Raw genomic sequence first — 25,925 nt, forward strand, 5'->3', positions numbered from 1 at the left:
AGACCAAATCCTTCCAAACGATTGCACTCGTTTTATTGTTATTTCTGTGGAGGATGATATTACATTGATGGCGTGTTTGAGACACAATATATATTTTTTGTTCTTTTTAAAATAGTATCAACATCATTAATACAATTTTTTGTACCAATTCATGAAATTGCATTCTATGTGGGATTTTATCACCGTAGTTTAGAGAAGAACATCATCCGGTTACCATTTAGTCCCAGCACTCTATAGACGATCAATTAGACTTGGTGTTGGTGACTTGTTCTTGGCCGTGGTCGAGCGAACAACGAAGATACGGTGGTCGGGTCGAGGTTAATGGGTATTAAAAGGAGGCAATACGCGAAGAAGAGGAAAGTACGGCTCGGCGTGGCTATATTGGAGAGGATCGAGTAAGCCATCGTGCCCTTGAAGCAGCCAATGCCGTGTCGGTCGTCTGCAACCTGTCCACATAAATCTGTCAAGAAGAGACGCGCGGGGCGCTAAAAGCAAACCCGTGTGATGGCTGAACTTAAAGGTTTTAGATATATCTCGCTATTTATACCGAGTCTCACTCTCGCTCCACACTGACAACATCCTCGCTGCTCGTATAGCAGCCTTCGGTTTTCTTCGTCGTCGTAACCGACCCGCACGAATCTATCCGAAGGAGCGTTCTCAAAATCCACACTCCGTGAGGTTGAGGGGATTTATTTATGCTGATGTGACGGCACTGTTTTGAATGTCACATTACCCGCCACTTATCGTCAACGGAAAAGAGGTGAGGTATATCACTTTTTCCGAGCCGAACGTCTCCGCCGGGGCTATAAATTTTCGATCAGAGATAGCCTTAATTAGGACACTGGGAGAAACCCACTAATTCTTTTTTTTTTCTTTTCGATGTGATCATTAGAAAATGAAAATCCTAGTAAAGAATAAAACAGAATTTGTAAACGTTTCTATTAAAATTTAATTACTTTGAATATTTTTATTTCGCTTAGTAGGTTAATACGCCTATCAGTTATCATTAGAGTAAATTGGATGAAGCTTTCAGGAAATGTACTATATCAACTTTGCTTTCAAAGCTTCACCAATGAATACGAAAGTGAAATAAACTACCGGATTTTGACATCCAATCAACGCCTATACCAGCTCGTCCGCAGTTTGGTAATCAGTCCAGCGATCAGCCGTCGTAAATTATCAGAAAAACACACAAAACCAATTGTGCCTGTACAAAAATCGTTACGGCTCATGCCACGCAATAAATTACAATTTAGAAAGTTGCCGACTCCGCGTGTTTTTCTCTTTAAATCGGCTTGAAATATCGCCCCGCGAAGGTACGCTGCCTGGCGACTGTTTGTAATAATCATCTTCATAAATAACGAAGCTGCGCGACTGGCTGAACGCTTGATTAAATTATTAAAACTCCGCTATTAATTACAGCCGGAGTTTTTCCCAGATACATGGATTATCCGATGATTTACAGGACGAGGCCGTCGGAATGTCGATCCGGACGGCGGGGTACCAATTATACAGATGTGCATTGTCCACATTAACAGTTTCCTTCGGTCCGCATAAACAATACCCCGGACAGATCGAAAGTCATTAAATCATTGTCTGAGTATTTGTCATTATCCTCAAAGTGCTTATTTGGTTAACTAATAATTAATAAGTATGTTTTATTATATTATAACCAAGATAAGTTGGTACATTAATTTTTTATATTCATTGTAATCAAAAAATTAGTAATATTTATTTAAAAATAGATAAAGTTCATTGTAAATCAGCAACAGTTTAGCTACTCGACGGGATTTTATAAATTTTACTCGGTGTCGAAGTGTGGAGTCGACCCAATCGGTAAACCGTGCCCTCCGCTAGTTGCCTGTCTGGTCGAGGAGAGAGGCGCAGAAACCTGTTGGTCTTCGGCACGTAGGGCTTTAGTAGCAGTTTCGGTACAGCACAGTAGCTACTTCGTTACATAAGGGTACACAAAAGATACACATTTGCATACTCATAGTTGTTTGCTTGTACCTACATGTAACCGTCCATCATCTCTATAATATATGTTACGCATTACTCAAAATCTGTATTATTTTCTCTTAAAAATTATTATTAGCAAATTATTATTAAGTACTTTCTTTTATCTTGAGCCCACTTATATGCTCACTCGCAATTTGAAATGATATTAAATACACCTTTCTTTCTTGTACTAGTGACTCCTCGTGGGAAGGGTGATTAATGGTTTTTGAAAGTAAATGTACAAAACCTCCTCGGTATTGGCTCGCTTGGTACTTCAGCCTTCATAAAATTAATTACCTTTAAGAGGAAAGGATTGTAGTTTTATGATAATCTTTGGTTTATCACTGGTGGATTGGCCTATATGCTTACAATGGAGAGAGATTGGGTTATGTCGATCTGTGGGAATGTTCCAACTAATAAAAATATCATTGCAGTCATATTTCACGATTATTGATTAAGTCTAACGGAAAACTATTCCACGGCTCGCAGTATGTTAGATTTATGACTGCATTTCCTAGAAGTATTCACAATATGATAGACTTTGATTTATTTACATCGGCGTCATGCTTATTCAATTACTTTATTCCGGTAAGCAACAATCACAATATAAATTATGAACAATTACTTTTTAAATAACAAGGATAAAATGTTTTTTATTTACTAATAGTATTTTTAGAAATGTGTAAAAGAACGTTCGCCCATTTAGACTTATTTAGACTTTTAAAGAAAGGTAACAGTTCCAATGATCGGAATCAATCTTTTTCGGCGCTAATTAAAAAAGACAGACACTTTTATTCGGACTCACTCTGGTCTTTTTATTGCCGTCGTCACTTCAAAGGAGACAAAGCGTCCAAGAACGAGGCTCTTCCCTCACCGACCGAGTCCTGTTGAAAAAAAGAGAAGTGTAAAGAATTTTTTAACCAGAAAATCCCATCAACCGAACACGCTTAGCTCGCATTTACTTTACAATTAATCATCGGGCGAATGGGGCCGGTCGACCACGTTTCTGTTAATTTGAATAAGCAACGCAGATAAGCGTATTTGTGTCGCACTCTCCGTCCGTAATCTACTCATCTCGTTGATTATTCTAATTTTATTACGCACTGGCCGCATGAGTTGCCGCTGATTTATTCATTCACTTACGTTGTTTCTCTGTTTCAGGTAAGTTGGCCGTAAACCTAGCTGACTGGGTCCTCATTGAACGAGTGGTATGTAAATTGGGGCTTTTTAATGTGATGGGAAATTTCGAATTAAACACTTCTTTTCAATCTCTTGCTTTTGAATCCGCTGAAGTCATTTTAAAGTAGTTAAAAAAGTCGTATAAGCCATGGTGGTGAAGTAAATAAATAACGTTGATAAATGTATAAACCAATAATTGTGCTCTATATGATCTTAACCCACAAAGTGCTGACTTGGAATGGTCAGTTATTGTTATGGTTAAAGGATGTCTTTAAAAGGAGAAAACCGCGATTAATCGTTAGAGGACTGTGTATGTTTCAAGATTGTTCATGGTGCACTGCAATTTACGAATTTACACCATGAACAAAAAGTGTGCAAACAACAATTGTCTAACTGAAGGCACCTCAAAAACGAGATGTGATTAAAGTTTGACCGCGACTTGCCATAAACGCGCCCTCAATATTATTTCTACGTGACGGCGGACAGAGGGCGCTGCGCAGCTCAGCTTCGCTCACATACTATGGAATTATACGCGGTGGTCGTAAACCATAATTATCATGAAACATAAAACAATATTATAGGCCGTATCGAATATTAGTTTATAGGAGGCCGTATAAAAGGTTAATTAGAAACGAGTGTAAACGCCGGCCTCTCTCGTGTCTACAACAACCATCCTTGTTCAATACATGATTGTGTTACAGCACTCAACTACGACAGAGAATCAACACTGAGTTAAACGTCATTCGTACACCGTAACAGATGACGCAGTTAACTTTCGATATTTTTTTACATTTTCTATAATACTACTTTGGCTGTTTGCGAGTTTGCTTATCTTATGTTTGTAATTATATACCATAAAGATCTAATTATGATAATATGTTCATATGTAATAGATATAAAACACTTAATTATGACAATATAATTTATTAGTAATAAATAACTTAAATACTTATTTTGCATTATACATTTTTGTAACGATGGCATGGCAATATCGTTTATGGTAAATCAATCTATGGTGTGATGAGGCATTGTTTGATACGCAGCAATGGCTGTATAAATTACGAGATCATTTGTGTGGAATGTACGTGGTTTACAGGATGCAACACGGCACGCGGTAAGTGCCTCTCTTTATGCAGGTGCGCCCCACTATAAAGCGCCATCTAGTTCGCCCTCGACGTTTTGGGCCCTTTTTTTGCGACGTGTTCGACGTGTTTTCCGCTTGTCCTACATGTACAGACTAAAAAAGTACTTCAGTGTTTTTACACCTTCGTAAATCCACTCCTTTTTTTTAACAATCAAATGTTACCGAATCTTCAAAATACAATTATGAAGGTGTGAGTAATATTTTCATATCACTTTTTTTGTTTCATTTTTGAAAACTATATTAAAACGTCCTCGACGATTGGATTCGTATTCCCTGGCATTAAAATATAGAACGTGTCAGATCCAGACGCGTATCATGGGTTGACTTGTGCGATATTCTTTTCGGAAACGACGCCATGGACGAACGTATCATCCAGGTCCGGACGCGTCGACACGTCCGAAGCCGCTGCTGTCACGGGCAGATGAAACGACGACAGGAGGATCTGGGTCCTCGTCATCAGAAGCTGTCCTGTCGCTGTCGTCCTGCTGGCTAGCATCGTTCTCGGTAGTATGAGAGTAACGTTGGACATTTCCTCCCGAACCCCTACTGCACCCCAAAAAGCTTCGGCCAAACATAGGTCGTCAGGGTACGTCAAACCCACTCTAACTTTTCACTGATTTGAAAAGGATAATATGCTTACTCACATTTTAGAAAGTAGAATAGATTAGATCTTAGAGTTTTAGGTAATAAATTATATAGTATACAGAGTGTTTCAGGTTTTTGTAGCAAGACTTTAACAGATCTTTTAAAATTAACACAAAAACTTCATATAAACATAGGTCAACAAACGCTGTTTTGGAGGTACAAGATGTTCAAATTAAATTTTTAAATTGATTTTTATTTAATATTACACGTGTATTTTAACCGAATCTTTTCAAATTTGGTATACGGAGGTCGTTTTACTATCGCCGTTAAAGGGTGCTCTGTATCGTTTTTTTATGGATTAAAATAACAATAACTTTTCTGACAGTATACTTTTTGGCTTTTTGAATAAAAATTCTTATTCTCTATACTTTTTAAGCAAAAAGGGTACTCTTATCAAAATGCGCTAAAGTTTATCGTTTTCAAGATAATCCGCTTTTTATTATTCGATACAGACCAATGTTTTTAGAGGATAGTTAAAGATAATTAATATAATTTGTGCTATGGACATAAAGTAGGTAAATTAACTAATGTTTTTTAATCTAAATAATAAAAGAAAAAAATTAAAGTAATTATTGAAAATGTAAAAAATGTTGCTTGCATAATTCTGCGCAATTTGAACTAACTAAAACTCGACTTTTTACACTTTTCTAATGAATTTTTGTTTTATTTTTGTTTTTACTGGTTTCGATTTAATTATAAATCATCTTCAGGAAAACCGGAACCACGTCAACTTTAAATTTAAGGTTGGCTAACCTCAAAAAATTATCATCGTTTCAGAAACTATAAGAGGTTTATGTAGAAAGAAAAATTATGTTACAACTTTGCTTTTTAAAGGAATAAATAAGTATAATAATAGTTAAATAAATAGAATAAAAATGTTTTTTAATGTGTTCATGACGTTGCATTCAAAGTTGACGTGGTTCAGGTTTTCCTGAAGATGATTTATAATTAAATCGACACCGGTAGAACCGAAAATAAAACAAAATCTATCAAAAAAGTGCAAAAAGTCGAGTTTTATTGAGTCGAAACGATGGAAAGAGACAACGATGATAATAATTTCAATTGACATTAGTTTAATTTTACTTGTTATTCAGCGCTAGATTGCTGTATATGTTTATTGAACTAAGCGTAGAACTAACGCTAGACCTAGAACTAGAAACATTCGGGTCGTTAGTTCTAGTTTTAGTTATTATTCAGCATTAGATTGTTGTATATTTTTATTGAACTAAATCTAAAACTAACACTAGACCTACAACTAGAAATATTCAGGTTTACCCGTCTTAAAGAGACGCACGGCTATATCCAAATGTTCCTAGTTCTAGTGCTAGTGTTAGTTCATCTGTCAATTTTTCATTAATATTTTTTTCTAATAATTTTTATTATAAAATACCGTGGTTTTTATAGCCCATCATAAACTAAAATCTTTTAGGTTCAATTTCAGATATAAAGCGTCGCTTAACACCCAGAAATAAAGATAAAATAACTTTTTTAAAGTGTCGTCATTTTCTGCCATATTTTAACATATCTTAAAATTGTAATTTTTTATTTAAAACTCTTTTCTGGATTTTTTTCGTATAAAGCCATAAATTTTTTTAATCTCACCATAAAATAGAACATTTCGGCTTTAATTTAACGTATAAATCATCGCAATGCGATTCAAATTAAAGTCACCATGATTTTTTTAAATTTTCACTTCATTTTGACAAATACAAAAACAAATTTTTATTATAAAATCCCATAGTTTTTATAGCTCATCATAAACTAAAGCCCTTAAACATGAATAAATTAAATAAATTTGTTTAAAATTGACCTTGATGTGACCTTAGGTTCATCAATCAAACAGCAGCCACGAGTTTTCCGGAAACAGGTTGTAAACTATTTACATTCGAATGTTGTTTGAAATGGAAAATGTTGTTTAAAACTGACCAAATTTGTATCGATACGGTACAAAATGTAGCATCTCGGCTGCAAGCGTTAAGAGTTTGACCAGATAGGTTAAAAATTGTGTGGATTTATTAATAATATGGTACCGATTGTAACGCTTCGGCCGTAAAACGGCCCAATTAAACAACAACATGGAAACGTGTTGTAACTATTTGTCTGGAACACTATGTATATCCAATTATTGGAAAAATGCCAAACATCGTTTAAAACTGTTCAAATTTGTATCGATATGATACAGAATGTAGTTTCTCTAATAGACTCGTTGTATACATTCCTCTGAAAATCTAATTACTGTCAAACGTTGTGAAATCTGCACGATAGAGTTTAAAATTCTTTCGATTTCAACCCTCGGCCGCAACTAACCTAGGTTAAATTACATAAAATCATGCGTTTCTTGCAAGTATACCCGAATTCCCCTTGAAAACTACATAAATTAACATTACATTACATAAACGTAGTCAAATTACCAGGTATTACTCAAAATTGTCTGGAAATTTTGATTAATATTGTTATGGATTGTAGCGCCTCGGCCGCAAGGCGACCTTGGCTTAATTAAGCGATAACTTAGGTTCCCAGCAAATAAATGGGTTGAAAATGCTTTTCTGTATAATACTTTATATTAAAATTTTCGTAAAATACCAGACGTTATTTAGATCTGACAAAATGTGTACCGATTTGATACAGAAAGTAACAACCCAGATAACCTCAAACTGACATTTCGAGAAATCACGTCAAGAAAGTTATTATCCTTCGATATCGACAAGATTTTCCCCTTTACTATAAAAAGAAATTACAGAAACAAATTATGTTAAGTACTTCAGATTTAATATAGGCTACATTTAAAATCTAAAATCTTTACATCTCAATAATTTCAACACCTTGTATTAATAAAAAGTATATAACAAATTTTGATCTAATATTTGTAATATATACTTAATAAGTTGGACTAAAGTTAATGAAGTACGTATAAATACCTAAAAATCTTTGAGTAAATGGGTAATGAAAATGTAAAAATCTAACATTGAAGGATAGTTAGGAGTGGGGGAAGATACTCATCTAAAAGCGGTATGAGAGCACCCCAAAAGTGTTGGAGTAAGCGAGGTGGGGGTGCGTCAAAGCCACTCTAACTTTTGACTGGTTCGGAAGGGATAGGGTGGCTTAGTTAGGCACGCGGAGCGCACAGTGCGCGCCCAGTGGTCGAGGGGTGAACTACGTCGCGTAACCTCGACGCCAGGCGCACGAGGCCAGAACACGCTGACTGAGCCGAAGGTGAACATCGGCTGGCTCTCTCGCAGATCCTCACTTGTCATCACGCTCGCACTCCGCGCGATCAGCTTTAGCTGTTGCCTTCGCCGCCACCGCTACTCTTTTTTTCGCCTTTTGTTTATATCACGTGACTCGGTGAACTCGTTTCGATATTGTTTTACAAGTGCTTCGGCAGTGTTTTGTTTGCGACGTCGCCGTTTTTATTTTTTATCTGTAACAACCGAAAATCCGCCCTACAAACAACCGGTGTGCATCGTTTGTTTTTTGTGTTTCGTATACTATTAATTTTTTATTTTGAGTTTTTGTTCTTGTTGCTATTTTTTCGAATTTGTTTATTTGGCGTTTTTCGCGAAGAGGATTAGTTCGATTTTTATGTTTCGTTTCTGTTTACCGGGGAAGATGTCACGACTTGAGGGGGCAAATTGAGAAGCGAAGATGCGCCACAAGAACAAGTCGATCAGAAAGTATAACGCTTTTGTCGAAAACGAAAAAGAAGACTTCGAAGAGTTCGACCGAGAAGTTTTAGTAAAAAAGTTGAAATGTCTCAAAGGTCAGTTATTATCTTATTTTATGTTAAGATTTAGTTCTCATAAATTTAAGACTGTAGATACATGATTTTATAGATTTAGGACTAGTAGCGCCACCATACGGTTTGCGGTCTAAACAATGTTCTTTATTACACCGTAAATCTATCAAATTACTGATTTTACAACAGAACTAACTTAATCAATTTTGTTACAAAAATATATTATTTAAGTACTTTAAAAAATTCATCAGTTTCTACACAAAAAAAACATTTTTTTTACAAAAAACTTTTTTTACATGGAATTGAAAGAAATTGGTTTGAAAAAATCTTGAAAAGAACTTTAAAATGGGTGTCGTTGTTGAAAATTAACAACAAAAATTTCGGTTACTTCAAATTTCAGAAAACATTTTTCATCTAGTTTAATTTTTTACTTTCTTGCTAGGAAATTAATTACATAATACTTTTGATTCTGACAGTATACAGTTATTGTGACAGTTATTGTGCCCTAGTTAAAGGTAAAAGAACAAATCCTTATTGACATTAACAATGTGTTCAATTGAAATTTCAAGAGATTTTATCTTCCTGTTTCAGTAGTTGCCTTATGAAACGATTTTGTCGTCAAGTGGTAGTAATCGGCATGAAGTGTGGATTCTAAACAAATACACTTTATCGTTACGTAAGATAAGGTCTTCTATCAAATACTGTTGTCCAATGTTAAACGAACATGGCAATATTGAACTAATTCATTGTATTTTAATCTATCAAAAGTGTAACAACGTTCTTCTTTAAACTAGAAACATCTTTGGGGCGCATTTTTAACAATTACAATTTAATTAGATTTAAGCAGATTAGATTTAGCATTTTTGATTCGTATAGAAACGCCATAACGACATCATCTTGAACATTTACGGCAAAGATTGAAGGCTGTGATATTAATGTACTTGTGGCCATGTTGCTATCAACATTTTTCTTTCTTTTTGCCAACTCATGGCGTTCTCAAAATACCTTACTGAATGTTTATATAGCCACAGTCAGAAGTAGATAGAACAAAATCCAATGAGACTGTAGAATTAAAACAGTATACGATAAATACACTCAGATCTAGTTACGTTGAAGAAACATTAATAATACTAGGTAGGACAAAAGTAATGTTGTACTGTAAATTGGTTGCCATTTTCTTACAAATGAAAAAAATGTAAAGCTCTATTTTTTGAATTGATGTTTTAACGCAAAAGTAATTTGCTCCACCTTATACTTTGTTTTTCACTAGAAGCAACAACCTTTATGTGATTTTACTATTTATTATGTGATTTGACACATTAATCCTTCCACATTCTTGCACTTGCTACCCTTAAACCATTTACGCAACCTTTTGGAATCCATAAACTTCCCTTCGGTGGTTTTCTAAAACTAGTTTACACTATCCATTTTATTTGCTTTGCCAAATGAGAGGTCGAGCAGATTTGTTTGCAATCATTGGGGATAATTTGAATATACTTGTTTTCACAAAATGTTGAAAGCTAAATTGATTTAGTAACTTACACTACCTTCAAAAATGTTGGACATTTATTCGTTTAAAAGGGTTGAGTTCATAATTACACTTGTACTTTTTTCAAAGTCTTAGCAAATTAGCTCCAGTTTATCCATTGGCATTTCGTAAATGAAAAGTGCCATGACACAAGTTGTTGACAACTGAATACAATGATTTGAAATAAAGGAGTGACCTCAAATGGGGACAGATGCTTCTATTTTTGATATGCTGCACATTCCGATGAAGGTGTTATTTTTATTCCGACATCCACATCCATCACACATTAACCTGATTATACGTATTCCAGTAAAGTTTGTTGTTGTCAAAATATGATAAATACATGAAACAGTTTTGCGTGATCTTCTGTTGAATTCGTTTTTAACTTTGCTACTGTTTTGCTGCTTTGTAAAATAAATTTACAAATAACTATATGAGAAATAATATGTTTCTGGTTGGGAAGATTTTGGCAAAACCAAAATTTCGTTATAATCAAATAAGAATGTTATGGTATTATAAATAGGTTTCTATTAAGAAGATAGAGAAGTGTCAAAAAATGTTGTTAAGAATAGCGTCTTGAGCGCCAAAGATTTAAATGATGTTTAACATTGAAAAACAACGCATTATAATGAACGAACCTTCTTGCAATTGCCAATGTATTAGTGTAATCGAACACACAAATCATTGTGCTCGAAGTCCATTAAAAATGTATTTGCGTCTTCTTTTCAACGCCATTCATACAATGACATAATTACCGGTTGTTTACGTGGTGACAAAATATTAATCCACTTTAATTCTAAATTATAAATAAGTTGTTTAGATTAATGTTTTTAATTAAGTATTCCAAATCCGCAATTATTGACGGAAAGAAATATTATAAATTACTTAGAATAATATTGTTACAAGTGAATGTAGTTTCTGGTCAGCTATTATAACAAGATTAACAAGGTTATTTTACAACGTCTTTATAGAATTATTCATGAATTGTGCAATATTCTTAAATGAAACAATAAGATTGAAAAGCATACGATACGTAAGACCTTTCGGAAATACTAGTTGGAATTATGCAAATGTTAAAAGTAACGTTCAACATGATTATGATTGATATAAATGAGTGTGAAGATAAATTAATAGTCCCCTTTGAAAGAAAAAATTAACACCAATCGGAATTCGTTTCCTCTACACTTAAATGATCCAAAATAAAGCATTTTTAGTGGTTATTTAAAACTACAAGTTAACTAAACGTAGATCAAGAAGATAGTGGTTTTTTGAAAATTTATCCATAAATTTGTTGTCGTTGTTAATAATTAACCAATTAATAAAGAGTACTTACAAACACTTTTTAGCTACATTTTTGCTATGATTAGTATCTTCTTTAAATTATGGAGAAGTATAGCGCGTTTAACAGCCCAAGGAATAATTTTTCCTTTGGTGTTGTTCTTTGAATTTATGAATTAACATCTTTTTTCTTATGTTTACACTTACACTATTCTGATGTTCTCGCTCTTATTCATAAGAATTTTTGATAGTTGCAAACCAAGAGTTCATCTGTCATCCATCCCCTCTTCAACTTATAAATTATAAACATAAATACATATTAAAATAATTATTTACTCATCTAAAACTGTATTCGTCACTGCTTGCGAAGCAGAGATGTGCTGGTGATCTCAGTAGTGTTAGAGTTTTAATGACCGTGCACTTCTTGAAATGCTCGTAATTTTGTTTCACACTGCCAGATCTAAGAGAGAAAATGATGTATATAATGAAGTTTTTGTTCAATAATAATGCTTCGCTCATCACTTTTAGGCTACTATAATCACCAACATCAAATTTTTTTAAACTAAGAGGTTAACTGAAAGCAAATGGTAGAGGTGGAGAAGCATCTTGTGGTATTCAAAACCATTGCAGAGCTAAAGCAAGAGTGTAATCATTACTACATTCTTCCTCTACTAAGCTTCACCTTTGAATCACTGTTACAATGTTCTAAAGCTTTATTTTCTGAACTAAATAACAAGTCGCGATCACTATCCTTGTTTGGCATAAGATGTTGAATTAATGAGTGCACAAGAAAAGGATGACAATTGTCAGACAATATTTTAGTGCAAGCAAAACGTTTCCCCATATTGCTAGTGGGTGAGGGCAAAAAGCACAAGACTATCTAATGGGTATATTAAGTTTTCTAGCTGGCATTGAAAACTCAGGTTGAATCTTCAAGAATGTCATGTGCATTGTTCTCCAGCAAAACACTCTTAATGTTTGAAAGTGATGCCTCAGCTGGATATTAAATTAAGTCGTTTTAAGAATGCCTTATTGTTTAATCCAAGTTTTTCCTGGGCGATCATTAATGAATGATTTCTTATTATTTATTTAAATCTATCCAGAACTACAATTTTTGTTATTGAAAAATCTGCTGCAATTGTAACAAGTCGCATCTCTCTTTCTTTATTCAAAACCGATTCTGATTCCATTTCTATTACCTTAAATATTATTTTTAAGATAAAAAGACTGCAATATTTATTTCAACTAATGTAAATATATCATATTAAATTAAACACAATCGAAATTTAAAAACTATTTCACATCGCTTATTTATTTAATTTAAGCTTTATCGATTTATGGTAATTCGGGAAATGAAGCTTATGCGTGTTCCCTGTGTCCTGACAATATCCCAACGACTAACGAAGTCCACCAGTCAAGCGGACAATTTCGAAGACGATATTGCATATGCAATGAACTGTTTGCTATTGGGATATACGTCCTGTGAGCCGGACGACAGGGCCACGTTTGACCGCATTTCCAACACGGTTGTCCATTGACACCCGCATATCCGCATATTGTGCTTTGAGCTTGCGGATGTGCATGTGCTTCTGCGACACGTGTTAGACACAAAGACAGTTGCGCTACCTGTGATGCTTCCGTTTCTCTTGAATTTACCAACGCCTCCGTCCACTTTTAAAACTGGCAAGTTTATTTATATTCATCTACTAGAAAATAACGTTTCAAAACTAGCACAAATACAACAAAGACGGTACCAATTAGCTACTCTCCTCGGTAGAAATAAAAACCGAGGAGTGTTGAGACGTTAATCTGCCGTCAATCAATCACCTCCGTTCGGATTCTGGCCGACAGAGAACTGATGATCCTTTAACCATTGGCGCCGCCGTTCTAAGGATACTCGCGGCAAGGAGCTCAGCGTGCAACAAGACAAGATTAATTAATTGACTTCTTTCGAATTGTACTAGGGGTTCCTGCTTGTTTATGCATGCTGTCCGAACTCGTGACGTACGTCGCCCTCTAGGAATTTCGGGGACAGTGGCGTGCGTTACGGACGGTGATCGTCTCGTGAAGGGTATTGCTTTTGTGCGTCCGAAAACGTCACGAAACGCGAATGGAGCGGCGAAAAAATTTGAATCTTTAGCGCTTTAACGTCTTTCAGACCGTCTAAAGTAAATTAACTCCGGAAAAATTCAGGACTAGTAGGCATCCGTCGACGACGATTGTTGAAACTCCATCCCTGCTTTATTTATCACTCGCTGACAGACAGATTTCTTGAAATGTCTCAAGGACGCGTTATTTTTCTCGTCAATTTTTTATGATCAAAGTAATAGAAATCTATTTGTAGGACTTGGCACATCAACCGGTCTACAATATTTCCCTCACCGTCGTCCCTAATTAACTGGATCAATAATGAACACATCCGCGAGAAATGCGCTCTGTCCATCTCCTATTATAAATCAAAGATAAAGATCAAAAGGCCGAACGGGAATTAACGGCGCTCGGTCGAATTCGCGTCGAATACGGATGGACGAGAATTAAATTTCGTTCGTAGTCGCGGTTTTGACGTTTCGGATGCCGTTGCCGACGTAGCATGCAGATAAGAAAAAGGATCAAAGAAACCCGTCGCGGACAGACATCAATCGATTGTCGGTTTATTTTGGGCTCAAAGCCTCTACGTTCGAAGGTTTATTATTTCACGTTCATTTGCGAGCTTTAATTATTTCAACCGGACCGATGCAATGATTTTAATTCTTCTTAACAATTTCTTTATTTCGATTTAGACTACTTACATTAATTGAACAAAAGTAGTTTATTATTACCAATTATTAATTAGGAGTTCAGACGCATTAAATGTAAAAATAAATTTGTTTTGAAAATAAAGAAGTTGAGAAGTATTTGATAGTATACAATAGGTAGGTTTCGAAGAAATGAAAGAAAGAAGAATAAAGGTAAACGTTATGTAAGCATAGGAAGGCCATAAAGTTACGCGAACGTAAACATATGCCCTAACGGCCGAATAAACACGTGTAACGCTATGTTATGATTGGAAAGGATCATCCTTTCGTGAGCATTAAAAAAAATATTGGGTCATTACCTCGTGGGCCGCGTCGATTGATTTACGATGAGCCCATTTATTTGATGTGGATTAATTGGCTAATAAATTGTTTAAAGAGGAGCAAACATCCTGCCCAAGATCATAACTTACGAACAGTGTATACCTGAAACCATATCTTGAAGCCCGCTGAAGTCGTTGGTATTTGGGCATTTTTATTGCGAGAATAACAGTAGGCGATCGATAGATGGCCTCATCGTCGCAATTCGAAGAGAAAAAAAGGAACTTCTAAAGAATAATGGGGTTATTCGGGGTTGCCCTATCGAGCGTAGGAGCGGTGAATTAATGATTGGCATCTAATTTATCGAGCGAGTGTTGAAGAGTCGCCGACGGGTGGTAGATCACGTCGCCATCTATCAGGATCGGCGGGATGCTGTGGGAAAGTGCGTCTCAACGCCACCTGGACCACCCGCCGCCAAACAGAGTGCTTCTCCAGCCGCTTCCAACAACGAGCACGTGTTGCCAATTAACCCGATCGCGTGGCTTTACGATTGCTGTTTCCGAATTAAACCGTCTTATTCTTAATGTTAACCACCGATTCAAAAAATGTTAAGCTTCCCTGTTAGATATAGCATACTAAAAAGCAGCTATCACCCCTTTACTCCTTGATTGAACGGGTATTAATGATGGTGCTGTGTAAGAGTAGGAACCCCTGCGGTCCCGCGGACAAATGGTTTGTGTCAGAGGTCGGCACGCGCGAGCTTTCAACGTTCGATCGGATCAACTTCCACATTCCCAATCGACAAAGTCTTTTGTATTCCTAATCTTTTCTTTTATATTCAACGATAGCCTACTAATATATCTTAATTTGACATAAATTTGTTTTTATCCCACATCAAATGAATTACATAATTACAATCCAATAATGCAATAATAGTAATTCTAATCTTTTCTGGTTTCATATTTTCGAAATTCATTTGTTATGTACATTGTACTACTATATAGAGCGGTAGATTTTTAGTGTTTGAAGGTTTTTAAATTTTCAGGAAAAGCACACCATAATAAACCAGTTTCATTGGCAATATAAATCTGAGGTTGTGTCTCAAAAGTTGTCCTGTACGAAAGCTCTGGCATTTTGTTGTCACCGATCCTAATCCAACATCAAAAGCAGCTCTTCAACTACTCTTCTTATTGTTCAACATTGCATTGTTTGTATTTTAATGTTGTTTGTCCATTTTCTTCTACCCTTACTAATATTTATGAAGTACTAATTTTTGATCTTCTTGATCTCGGTGCCTTGTAATACCTGAACTCTCACCACCAGGGCTACTAATATCTTCTCTTCCAGATTTGTTTAACGTCAATATTAAGGAACCTTTAAGTAATTCCTCATCTTCTGCTGATCTTTTTGTGTTTTAATACTGAATATGCAATTTGTAAGTGTTGACTTGAGCTAAGTTTGATTTAGAAATGGGTTGGGCTTGATACTATACGGATTGGATTTGACATAAATAGTTAGAGTTTCGATTATTTTGAGTATATAGTAATCAGATTTACGTTGGGTTGGGTTAGATTTAACCACTATTAGATGTTGCGATTACCATTGTAACAGCCAATTTTGCAGAAGTCGTTGGAATAAAAATTGAAGGTGAAGCGCACTCAGTGTCCCCGACACCACAAAGCTTCTGGCGCACGGCTAAAGCTGATGGCAAGGATATCTGCTTACTGGTGATAGGCTTTGTATCTGCTCTGTCTCGCTAGGTCTAATTGGCTCAATGATGTATTTTGTCAGATACTGAGTCAAGCGGTGATGAAACGTTCAAGAGATCAATCTCGCTACAACTCTTTCAAAACGCAACAAACTTTGACAACTACTAAATGCTTGAATTTCAAGTACACGAATACCTACATTGGGTATCATCATTTTCAAAAATATGTGTATACCCCATAAATAACATTTTGGGATTAACACAAGAATGAAAGATACTGTAATTAATGATCGATAGTGATAACAGCGACAGTTTTGTTAGTAATGAATGTGATGATAAATTACAATCGAAGAGAAGCAAACTAGACGAAACTGCAACAAGAGATTTTATATGTACAGGGTTACAAAATTTTGACTTACATGTATGTTGTGTGCTATTCTTCGAGTGTTGATGGATTATCAATGACAGCATTAATTACAGCTTCTTCGTCCTGTACATTAACTACATGCGGTCGAATAGGTTTTGTTAGAGCAGGATTACCTGTTTCTCGAAGTCTCCTGAAAGAATCGCTAAAAACAGAATAATATGGCAAATGGGGCTGTGGAAATCTTTCTTGATATTCTCGTACTGATTGCAAAAACCATACACGAAAATTATATTAGCATACTCTTTAGTGCTATAAGCGTACATTTTGAGTTTTTTCATGTATGTAATAATTAAACCTTACAGCAAACTGACATATTACAATGACAACTTTGTTTTTGTTGAATGTTTGATTTTACTGACTATTAACAAATTCGCTGCAGAAAACTTTAAAGTGTTATAATTTCGTAAATGATTGATATAGTATGTTCATTAACATTTTTTTTTGGTAATTGGATTAGCTATCATATGTCAAAGTTTGATGGTGAGCTAATGAATCACCCTGTATATCGTATTGGGATTGTTACAATGAGGTTGCTAAAGACAAACCTGATATGAATAAAGTTGTATTCAATGAAAAAACCTAACACCTAAGAGATACTAATAATAATATAGATAATTCCTGTGAATGCTGGAGTACTAAGTAATAAAAATGTCCTAATAGGCCGGATACCCGTTCCACCACTAGTTTTAATGTTTCTCTTTGTTCATCAATTTTCAAAGACTGAAAAAGAAAGTATTCAAGAAAATGTAGTATATTTCTTATGTAATATGTTTTTTCACTGTTTTTCTTGTCTTAATTTTAAATATTTTCTTTCGTATCTTTTTTCGTACGCCCCTAATTACCCCAGTTGAAGGTGAATATCGGACGATGAGGTCTGGTGACGACGTCGGTCAGTCGGAGGGACCACGTTATCGATTTCTCGTTTAAAGACGAGCCGCGGGGAATTTATAGTATCATTGTGAGGGGCATTGTGCGCGTCGTTTCGTTCGTAGAGACGCCCGCTTACCCCGGCGACGCCGCTCCTGTCCGTCTAACGGTGACGTCCAGGTGATGTGTCCGTCTCTGTTCAGGACGTGGCCGCGATGGCACAGCATTGATCTGGCCAGCGTTGAGGGCGCCGCGGGCGTCGCAACGCTGAGCGGGGCGCGGGCTGTCACTTGGACAGAGCGCTGTCAGCCCGAGATGTCTCATCAACACGCACGTCCTGCCCAGACAGACACCGGCGAGGACTCAGCCTCGTCTCACCCCACTAACTCCCTTCTAAAAGACCAATCGATACACCTATAGCTGCGACCTGATTTGATTTTTGATACGTTCAAAAACCGTTTTTCATTTAATTATCTGTAAGATACCATTTAATAAAATTTTTAGTTTCTGTGATAGATCGATTTTGTATGTTCCAAAAAATTAATAAAACTCGTTTGAAAGGAATAGATCGTAAACAATCTCGAATATAAACAGTTTGGAATGAGCACGAGGCGTTTATCCACCTAGATACGCCATTTATCACCGCGCATCGCTTTAATTAAACCTCTCGCATGATTTAAGACAGGTCCCCAACTGACACTTCTTTTATGGCATTGCCAATAAAGCCCCCCGGTCACTATTTCCACCCGTTTTAATCGTAAATTTCGACCGGGAACGTCCGGCCAGCTCGACCCGGCCAAGTATTCATACACAGGGGCGCAACATAAAAGGAGGTTAAGACGTAAATCAAGCGGCTGGGGCGGTCTCATCCCGGCGGCGTCAGCTGCTGACCGCAGCTAGCGCTATTTGCAGACACAATGAAGGACCTCGACTTTAATTTACGTGGCCGGTTAACGTGATTCGAATTAATTTCGGCGCCGCCCAGACGCGATTACGTATTTGCTACATGTCTTGCGAATTTATTACGGTTGGAGTTGCGACGGCGCTGATAAATCCACGTCCAAAGTTTGATGGGGGGACAGACCTGGTTACTAATTGACGCACGACTCCCCGTTTACTTCATACTGACTCACATTTATCGATAAATCAAATAGACAGGAAACATAAAAACGCATTAATAATGCCTATTTTATCGACCCATAACAACTACTACTCAAATGCTCACTAGCATATTTCTTTTTATAAGTGAAAACGTGAATAAAATGATAGTCAAAGAAGTTGAATTTGCTGAGTTGGTTAACGCGAAATAAAAAAAGGGGATATGGGATTTTTCGAGTAGCCGAAGGAGTTCACCTTTGGATCGACTCTTTGGGCGCGTGTGTTCGCCCATCTGCCCCCTAGGAGATTTATAGATGTAGACCGAGTGACATCGCGGGCTCCGGGCGCGTTTAATTATAATACTTTATTGCCCAATAAATCTAGCCGCCTCTTTCGTCCGCGACCCCTCTTTGAAGGATAGCGTTCAATTCTAGAGAACCCGGACATATTTTACGACCGAATTATGCATTATGTCCTCCTCGTCCGCGACGCCCCCTTCCTTATCTCGCCGCCCCACGGAAACTAGAGCCCTCTTCCGTAGGCCACCATGTTCCGCCTCTCTTGTGTCTCTAAGGTTGCTTTATCTTTGATTGTTGTTTTTTATTCTATCCGATGAGATTTACGATCAATTTTATTGAAGTATTTGAATTACATTTTAGAGTGAGTACAATTACGCTGGGTTGGGTAGTGTGTTCCTCGGAAATACTGGTACAAAATTGGTATAAATCTGGAGGACCAACGCGTAAACAATCCTGAATTATGGCGCGTTCTGTTTTTAATCAACAGTGTTAAGGAGAGGATTTATTGCGGTCGGTTGGACATCGATGACACTTTCGGGAGGAGACCGGGCATTAGCAAACGGTTCGAGTGCTAATACGGTCGGAGACATTAGCGGAGAGAATGATGAACGGTTGGCAGGTGCGCCAGCAGACGAACTGGTCCTGACGAATGTGTCTCCAACAAGCAGACTATGTAAATCAGAGTGACGCGAGGGGAAGTGGGAACTAATGGAGTGGACTCATGGCGGCAGTCCTAGGACGACGCGTCCGACTGGTTCGGACAGGACAAATTGCAGTTTGCGCGCGGCCTGCGTATAAATATCGGTCGTAATACAGTTTTCAGCGCTAATTATCAACCGTGTCCGTTCCCACGCAGTCCATCTCGGACGGACGCGCGTTTGCTGCGCGGATTTGCGTAACGGGCGACGTGGCGCTCGCAAATCACCGTAACCGGTGGCGGCGGGCTGATCGGGGGCCGCACTGTGATCCGTTTCAATTTAAATATCATCAACGCTAAACTGCTCAATTTGCACATTCTACGGTTTATTGAATTACAACGTACGAACGAATCGCAAGCGATTTGCATAACACTTCCGCGAGCATTGATAACCGTACTGTTATTCTAAAATAGTTTCCAGTTACACTAAGGCAATGTTTCAGTCCATACCTGCATAATATACATTTAGATGTTGAGAAACCATAGATTGAAAAATATCAATAATCATAAATAATCGGTTGTTAGTAGGTGGTCGATCCAATTTTGTTTACAATAACAGGTTTCTACGGATGTTGGATATGTTCCCGTTACCTACAAAGTATATTTTATACGTGTTGTCGCACTTATACGTTAAAGATCCGTCGTTTTACGAAGAAAATCTCGTAGGATTTCAACTTGATTGGCCGCGGCTTTGAGAACGTCGTCGCCCTTGCGTAAGTAATTTTGCATAGATTTCGAGGTTATTTTTCACAGGTCGTGTCAATTGAATGCATAAGCCGATAATGGAAATCTCGTGACGTCGCGCCGTCGTCGACTTCGCCTCTCACCGCGAACCAATCGTCAACAAATATAAGAGAGTAAAGGGACGGGAGCATATCAAAAGGAGATTTACGTTTCGACTTCGTCGTCAAGTTGGGAAATTGCAACTTTTGTTCGTCTTGTCGGTACGTTTTTCAAGCGATAAATTAACAAAATAAACGACGTCAATTACGGGATAAAAATAAAGAGCTAATGGCTTCGAGACGATTGTGTCTCGTCTCCCAGCGCTGACACGTCGGCTAGATGTTGATGAAATGATGAGCAGGTGCTTGCGGATTTCTCAGCTGTCGTTGGCATGCGACACTGGCATGTACACTTTTAACCCGATGCGATATATTACAATAGCCATTTGTTCGTACAGTGTCTTCTGAAGCAACTGTCTTGCAAAGAATTTAAATGGAAGATGGACTACTCTCCAAAATAGAATGATAGATAAATTTAAAATATGAATCAAAATTTAAAAAATTTTACTATAATAAAATTAACCTATCGCTTTGGCAATTCGGATTTTTACAATGACAGCGTAAACACGGTATTCCTATTCTCGTGAACACAATATTAACATTCTCGCGCACGGACGCTTCCCATAACTTAGCTATACGATACAATGGTCGGGCACCTTCACAATGGTTGCCCGCATAGCTTAGGATTTTTACTTTGATACGGTGTCGATACGTGTGCATAGGCGTTTTGTGTTACTCTATCTAAGGTTGTGACCTTCTGAGACTGACCAAAGCAAAGTGGAGCTTATTAGTAAAAAAAATATATACAAATTTAATAATTTGATTCGAATAAATGAATTATTTCGATATGCTGTCTGAATTATAAATCGTTCTTTTGGTAGAAGCTAGCGTAGAATATACTAAGTATCTTTTGGCAAGTGTGCGATAAACCGGTGTGATCTATTTTGGTGTGCCCAAGAAGAGGTAGAAGTGCAACGTTAAACCCGAATTGCAACGAGATTTACGCGTGGTTTCATTGAATCGAATAAATTCTGTCGCATCAGTGTTTATGACTTCGGTCTGTCGGGCGCAGATCAACGCTCTTGGCCAAATATAGTTTCCATTTGTGTCATCTAACTGTGATTTGACTAATATTCCATGATGATACCGTAATATATCAATGACACATTAACATTTGTAGCTGAATGTTTGATTTAGTCCACCTTTTTCACGAAGGTTTTTTTTTGTATCACGAAGAATTGGGCACGTAACAGCGCGGTAAAGCATACTAACTTGGTTAAAATAGACGTCGAGCTGTCGATGTCGGTTTATCGATTTCGACCCCCGGTAACCGGCCCATGCATGTATGCATGTGTATTTGTTACACTCATGCCATATTTATTCAGTGGTCAGCTCAATTAAAACCGTAACATCTGTTTACTGTCGAATTAATGACATAGCAAGTGGATATTTTAAATGACAGACGACGTCCGTTTGATATGTTTTTGACCACAACGTCCGTTTTGTAGTAATTGCCCGAATTTTTAATCGAATTCTCCTACATCGTTGTTTGTTGTCATAATGAATTAATGTTATTATTTATTTATAAATTGGCAGTATTAATTTAATATTTTATAATTCTAATATTATCTACAGGGTGATTCTCAACCTATACGCATAAACTTGGGGATTTATTCCTCATGACAAATAATGCACTGAGAGAAATGGAATGTACTATGCACTAAAAATATGCTATAAGGTATAATACGTTTACTACGAATAGTGACAGCGAGACGAGAATGTATTCAGTACAATAAATATAACGAATATAATACAATGAATTGCTGCAAGTATAATATTTTTTCTGTAATACGATTCGTACAATCTATTTCTCTCAGTGTGACTAATAGGTGAAAAAATATGTAGCAAAAGTTTTTTAATTTCCTAGATATCCGTCAAATTTACTTTCGAATTAAGAATATACAGGGTGTTAAAAACAGAATGTAAAATATTTAAAGAGGTAATAGTATAGACCAAAGGAAACCGCAAAGGAACGGTTTCGTAGATATGGTTTTCTTCTCATAGATGGCTAAAATTGCGAAATAAACATTGACTATTGACATTGACTGTTTGACTGTTATCAGTGTATAAATTGTTCGTAATGTATTATTTTATGTCAATCCTTAACACAAATAATTTTCAACGTATACATATTCTGCGTATTTAATTCTTTTTCGTTAGTTATAATGACCTCTAATGTAAAGCTCGGGAACTGATTTACTTACGGTTGTGATGATAGGTCACTATTAGATATTCCCCCTGTTAGGGTAACAAGTCGTATGTAAATCACTTCGTATATGGGCCTCAGATAGGTGCGAGCTATATATCGAACGCGTCCGTTAGGGCATAAATTGGTCCTGTCGGACCTTACTCGTAATCGTATGGGCACTTTCATGAGTCACAGCTTCGTGTTGACAGGTGACAGACTGCCCTCTCTGTTCACTGTTATGGATCTTGAGTTATCTATTGCGGTCACTGATCTCTCGCGTCATTATTGATTCTTTTTAGTAATTTTAATTGCTATTTAAATATTTATTATATGCTATATTTGAAAATTTGCATTAAAGTGTTTACAAAGTAATGGTAATATGTTTCAACAAAAGAAACTGATGTAGAGAATTGTGTCGTAAAAACAGAGCGTTGTCGACTGGTTCGACTTGATGCCCGATTAAACATTGTAAACATCCCACTACTTTATTACCGAACATTTATGGTCGATAAATATGAACGTTTGTTTGTGCGTTCATTATACAGTGTGATTTATACACTTTGGAGTTCCAGCGTGGTTGTTGGTTGGCCGAACCGGTTGCGATGTGTCAATAGGCGGCGACATTTCGAGTTTTACGGTTTACTAATTCGCCGAAAGCAATTCTGGTTCGAATGAGTTTCGATTTAGATGGCGTTACCGCATTAACACCGATTATTATTATTTGATTTAGCGCGGTGTCTAATGGAGACCACCTAAGACGCGGTTAGTACTCGAACGCGTCCATCATTGTTTCCTCGACGGCGACTTGTCCTAAATCAATACTCCTAGGTCAGGTGCGTCCTACACAAATACGACTAAAAGCTGCCCGGTGTCCACCGTGAGAGATGTTACCTGTTCCGGTGCCCACTTACTATTGATTTATAGTAATTATGTATTATCGTGAAACGTAACGCATCTGTCCCGAAGCAATATGTCACTGTCAGTTCGTCAGAGCTCTAGCCATTTGTTTGGGCATTTTCATTCCTAGACCGTGACAATACATATTTGCTTACGTGACCGGCCTACATCAATTACTTCAACCCTGAAAGCTCAAGAATGGCATTGTCATTAGTTAAAAGTATACTTATATATTTTCATGTGGGCATGCTATTTTGTCTTGAATATAATATCTCTTCCGTCATAGATAACATACATAAACAAACATAAAGTAAAGTGCTAGAGAAATATCATACATGATATGGTAAATTCAATAAGAAACATTTAACAAATTACTGCAATATTATTATTAGAAATAGAACTGAGATATGTTGTACATTAAAAATTATTTTTTCTAATGATGCTCTCGGTAGATTGTCAATAACAGTCTTGTAATAACAAACTTGTTTACACAAGAACCACTCATAACGCGTGGTTCAAAGGCCTCGATTCACGTACCGGTTCAGGTTCGTCTCCGGCGTTGAGTGACTTTAACTTGACGTTCAAACACTTGAAAAGAGGAGTAGATGCCAAGTCATTCGATCATTTACAGGCGCTGTACGGAAGCGAACGCACCTCGGGCCCGTCTCGCTCCGTCAATCATCACCAATCACGATAGATTGTGCTAATCTCCATCGTTTGGGTTCGAACGCCCACATGGCTCTTGCGTCCCTGTTAGTTGCCTCGTCAACGCTCGAGAATGATGGAGATGCTAAGCTGTCCAGATTAATAACCGGACGATTAATGAATTACAACGGCCGTTTTCATCGGAAATAGAAGTGGTTTCCGTGAAATGAACTGCGGCGAAAGAATGATGGCGAGCTTTTTTTTTGGGTAAAACGAAATAAACATAATAGTAACATGATGGAAATAAGTGGTCTTTGTTTTTCGATTGTTTCGAACAAGCGAACAACGCCCCTTGTCGCTGTTTTAGCTTCGCGGTCACCTGTCCGCACTGGAACAAGCGATTCAAGCGTCACTCAGCCACAATGAGACCCGTCAGTCATACATCGTCTTGTGCTCTGCAATCAGAGCCGTCTCCATCCATCCGTCGACCGTCTCGACCCCTCTTTTGTTCATCACGTCTCCTTATTACCGGCTCCGCCGTTGTCGACCTACTCGACTTTTATAAAACTAAATTATTTCTCCACTCCCGACTGACTTTTGACTGACGTATGTGATTTACTCGCAAAGTTTGAAACCGTGCCCCTCCTTTTCCTCGTATATTCCATTCGAGCCACGCTCAGTTTCTTTTGTGCGTTCGCCGATTTTGCAACGACCGATTCACGTAAGTACTCGTTTTACGGGCCGTTGTTTTCCAAGAAGGACTAGCGAAATATCGTATTTTGGCCATTCGATTGCTCGTAAATCCACGTTGGGCAACGTAAAATCTTAATAAATTTCGGGCCTCTCCTTCCTACCGTAAAAATATCTCTTCTCGAAAATGTTTACGGTTTCCCATCTCGTTCACGATAAATCTCTAATAGCGTTAAATATATCCGTTTGCCAGTCGGTTAACACGGTATTTCTATGTCGTCAAATGGTTATGATCAATATTATTTGATAATTTGGTAATTTACGTGTTGTTTATATGAAAAATAACTTTCTTAAAGAATTTTTTTACGCGTTTAAGAATTTTGTTTGAGATTTACTGAAATTTTCTTGGCAAAAGTCAACCTCGCACCTTTTTACTATTCCTTGCACCACACTCTCCATTGATTCACGTCCCTCCACCACTGTATTAGTTTTAATTGCGGTCAATTTTCGTCCGACGAGTTGGTATGCACCGCGCACGGCGTTGATTATAGGGGGCGCTGAGGTAGGTCCGGTGGGAACCGAGCCTTTCTCGGGCCGTTGCGGAAACGGCTTCCTGAGGCGGAGGTGAGAAATCTTATTTCGCCGCCGCAGCGGTAATCGAACCCAGACACGTCTAATGAACTTCGCCGGGCGCTCATCAACAGAAACTGACCGTTTGTTCAGGGGGCTGATTCGGACCCGGATTAATGCACCTATATCCCAGGACCGACGCCGGCGATAAATTGGCGTCTTTTATTACTTTGCTCGGAATTACTTTTCTTATTATCCAGCGCGAACATACAACGTCTCCCTCTTCCTAAGAATTGTCCCAAAGGAGAAAGTATCAAATTGTGATCTCATATCTAGAGGATATGATTTTAGCAGTTGTAATGAGTATTTTGTATTATCGTATTTACAATATTGTATATGTAGCGGGTGGAAGTTTTAGTCTGATCGTCATAAATTA

General features: G+C 37.3%; 1 protein-coding gene across 4 annotated transcripts in view; it reads left to right on the forward strand.

Moving 5' to 3' along the window:
* Positions 1 to 25,925, forward strand: part of LOC111427029 (zinc finger domain-containing protein tiptop) — a 138,697-nt gene that overhangs the window by 106,256 nt on the left and 6,516 nt on the right. For 2 of the 4 annotated variants that reach the window (XM_071194351.1, XM_023061977.2), the window contains exon 2: positions 3,160 to 3,206. The exons of 1 other annotated variant lie outside the window; for it this stretch is intronic. Coding sequence is in view for 1 of the 3 variants with exons in the window: in XM_023061975.2 (XP_022917743.2) it covers positions 8,612 to 8,726 (115 nt within the window). In the remaining 2 variants the exon portion in view is untranslated. Of the gene's footprint in view, positions 1 to 3,159; positions 3,207 to 8,108; positions 8,727 to 25,925 lie in introns of those variants that run through there. One more of the 4 variants, XM_023061975.2, reaches the window with a different exon arrangement.

Source organism: Onthophagus taurus, chromosome 2 (genome assembly GCF_036711975.1).
Source record: "Onthophagus taurus isolate NC chromosome 2, IU_Otau_3.0, whole genome shotgun sequence".
Classification (NCBI taxonomy): Eukaryota; Metazoa; Arthropoda; class Insecta; order Coleoptera; family Scarabaeidae; genus Onthophagus; species Onthophagus taurus.